The sequence below is a fragment of the Cebus imitator genome, unplaced genomic scaffold (genome assembly GCF_001604975.1).
Source record: "Cebus imitator isolate Cc_AM_T3 unplaced genomic scaffold, Cebus_imitator-1.0 Scaffold128, whole genome shotgun sequence".
Lineage (NCBI taxonomy): Eukaryota > Metazoa > Chordata > Mammalia > Primates > Cebidae > Cebus > Cebus imitator.
This window is the reverse complement of record NW_016107443.1, coordinates 1535648-1539067: the sequence shown is the minus strand read 5'-3', so window position 1 is coordinate 1539067 and position 3420 is coordinate 1535648. Positions and strand designations below refer to the sequence as shown.

The window sequence follows — 3420 nt, the reverse complement described above, 5'->3', positions numbered from 1 at the left end:
GCCATTGCTGTTCTCACCTCCACCCACCAGGGATGCTGCAGGCCAGGGTGCTGGTATTTAGAAAGTGGCCAGTTAGACTAGAACAAGCTGTTCCTAGAAAATCTCCCCACTCTTCCTGGGGCATCACATGCTTCCGCTCAGACTTGCTGGCCCAATCCCAGTCCACTTTTATTATGAAAAAGCAGCCTTGAGTGTTGAGCTGGCACTCGGTATTTATATATATATGGGTGTGCATGTGCATGTCTGTGCATGTGCTGGAGGCTTTTGTGATTGGTGCTTATTATAGAAATCTCAAAAATAGATGCCTGCAAAAGCGCAGAAGCATCCCTTCCCCAGCAGGAGCCATGAAACTCTCCCTTTATTATGGCACCAAAGGGGCCTCGCAGCCGCCAGGGCCCAGTTGGCAAGTGCAGTGTGGAGCCTCCCGGGAGGACCCCACAGCCCCCTAGGGCATTGTTCTGGGGAGATCTGAAAGATGCCTGCTGGGTTCCCTAGAATTGTTCCATCAAAAACAGCCTGTGGGCAGTGAGAACAAGCTCTAAAAATAACTGACAGCCTGGTGGGCCCCAGCCCTCATACGGGTTTCCAGGTCGGAGAGGGCTGTGTGTGCACGCCTGTGTGTGTGTGTGTGTGTGCGCGCACATGTGTGTACATACATGCATGTGCTTATGATCTCGTTCTGGAATCTGAAATGTGCTGTGTTCTGCCTCCAGTGCCACGGTCTCTCCATCGATGGTTACGTCCTCCCATCCTCAACGACCCGAGAGGTACGATGAGAAAAATGCAGGCACGGGCCCCGCTCTGGGTTCACAGCAAGGGCTTCATTGCACGATCTGAGCTCCTGTGCTTCTTTCAAGCTCATTCTAATTGACAGGCCATTTGCAGGTTGGAGCTGTCTAGCGACTTCACCCTTACATGTTGCAAAACGTCTTTCATGCATTTATGAGCCTCGGCCTTTTTCTTTTCTTCACCTGAGACTAAGCATTTCTGGGTTAGCAAGCTGTTTTCCTTTGCCAGACACCCCTTAGACCCATGTTGAAAGAAAGGAGCCGATCTCCACGCCACACTGGCCTGCCCCCCAGCCAGCCTTCTCGGCCCTTTTCTCCGACTAAAAACAGTCATTGTCCCTAGGTGATTTGTCATTCTTTTTAGTGTGAATTTTGTTAGTCTTCCCCCACCCAAAGCACCATGCTTTATGCTGCAAGGAATAATGAAGAGGAAAGAGAAAGCAGAATTGGTCACTGCTCCCTAGAAGCTATAGTCCATGGTGGGAAAGGTAGATAAATCAGGCTCAGACAGGCTGACTCTTGCTCTGAGGGCTGCCACCAGCAGAATCCAGACAGTGACCAGAAAGGGGGCAGCAGTGGTGCTGAGCCCTGAGCCCAGGCAGTGATACTGTCACCCTTGGTTCCTTGGTGATAGGGCTACCTCTGTCCTGTCTCTCACTGGTGGTCACCTGCCCGTCCCTTTGCTAGATGACCCCGCATGAGATCAAGTTTGCTGTCCACGTCGAGTCAGTGCTGAACCGCGTGCCCCAGCCCGAGTACCGGCAGCTGTTGGTGGAGGCCATCATGGTGCTGACGCTGCTCTCGGACACGGAGATGACCAGCATCGGGGGCATCATCCACGTGGACCAGATCGTGCAGATGGCCAGTCAGCTGTTCTTGCAGGACCAGGTGGGAGTGCCAGGGAGCCAGGTTGGCTGGCATTTATCTGTTGAGGCTGGAGACTCTGTGTCCAATAGGAAAGAATATACTTGAACTAAGAAAATATCCTCACAGATGGGGAAAAAATGTCAACCACTTGGTTGGTTAGAGAATGGTACAGTGACCACTTGGGAAATCTCAGGACCTTTGGAGATGGATAGGCCTGTCTCAGTGCAGGTTTTATCCACACACGACCACTTGCAACACAGGACCCGGGCCGAACCCATTATCCTGTATGCAAACCAAGTTCAGCAAAGTGGTCCTCTCATCATAGTCAATGAAGAGCTGCAAACTAGGGTGCGTGATGAGAGAGTGCAGGGGCCAGAGGAGGGGTGGGGCATCCCCCCTGGCAGCGCTGGCTGTGTGCCTTCAGCATTGGAGCTTCTCAGGAGAACAAGGGCCTCTAGCAACCCTCACCCTGCCCAGGTTGACCCTCCGCCAACACGCAGAAGCGTGACGGGGAGTAAGGGCTCTGCTTATTGTCCCCTCTGCCCTTTCCTACTGCAGGTGTCGATTGGAGCCATGGACACCCTGGAGAAAGACCAAGCCACGGGAATCTGCCACTTCTTTTATGACAGTGCACCGAGTGGGGCTTATGGGACCATGACCTACCTGACAAAAGCAGTGGCTTCTCATCTGCAGGAATTGTTGCCCAATTCAGGCTGCCAGATGCAGTAGGGTCTCGCCTAGAAACATGACCACACACTGAATCTGTCACATGGCCCCTAGCCTTATTGGGAACCTTCTATCTCCCCCCCCGCCAAGATCCCCTGTGCTATCAGGAAAGCATGTCCCATCAAAAACACTCACGGGGGGACGCCGGCAGCACTCACCCTGTGACTGATGTCTGTTAAAGCCTCAGAGATAGACAGAGCTGAGGAATCCTCTGCTCCCCCAGCGAGCGCCTGGGATCATTTTCTAGGTTCATTTCGCTGGAACATTTGTCGCAGCATCTGGTCTTACGGACTCTGAGGAGGAATTGGAAATTGGTCTCTTTTGAGTGCAGAGGGAACTGAGAAGCCAGCTTAAATTGGCTCTTGCAGAAAGTTACAGAAATAGTTTCGATGAGCTAGTGCCACATCCTAAGATGCAAAGATCCTCTGGAGGCAGCAGCCAGACAAGCAGACCTTGACAAGGGCCACCTCTTCACAGGATGCAGTCAGTCTGTGCACCAAACTCTTCACCAAATAGAACGCGTGCGTCTCTGTGGAACTGGGGTTTTCTTGTGCCTTGCTTGCTTTCATAGCCTTGCGTTGTACTGGCATGGCTGCCTTCATGTAGCATAATTCTCTATCCCTAAGACTTAGAAAATTCCTCTTCATTCACCTTGGCTCATGGTCTTAAAGGGTTTTTATCCTGGCTTCCCATGAACTGGGGTTTTCTCTTGCCTTAGGAAAAATCCCGAATCTTCTGGAATCTAGGGAAAAAAAGGCTAGACTCTTCATGTAGCCAGGCAAGCAGTTGTTTCAGGGCTAGGCCTGTGGCCCCTGCTCGTGTAGGGTGAGCGCCCCGCAGAGGATACTTTCCTCCCATGCTCTGCGCGAGGCGTCACGGGGTGAGCGCGAGTCAGCAGTGCCGTGGTACTGAGCGGGTGTGTCACTGCAGAAACAATGCTTCCCTCTGAAAAGCAGAGCCAGCTGGGAACCTGTACCTTCTTGGTACAGTTTGGTCTTCACTCTCTGGTGGGTGTGGTCAGAGGCACCAGTTGGAAGGG

General features: G+C 52.5%; 1 protein-coding gene across 1 annotated transcript in view; it reads left to right on the top strand.

Moving 5' to 3' along the window:
- PHKA2 (phosphorylase kinase regulatory subunit alpha 2) overlaps positions 1–3127 on the top strand; it is a 105086-nt gene extending 101959 nt beyond the window's left edge. Inside the window, exons 30-32 of the mRNA XM_037742817.1 lie at positions 714–767; positions 1476–1676; positions 2214–3127. Of these exons, the coding sequence (XP_037598745.1) occupies positions 714–767; positions 1476–1676; positions 2214–2384 (426 nt within the window). The 3' untranslated portion in view covers positions 2385–3127. The remainder of the gene's footprint in view (positions 1–713; positions 768–1475; positions 1677–2213) is intronic.
- The last annotated feature ends 293 nt before the right edge of the window (positions 3128–3420 follow it).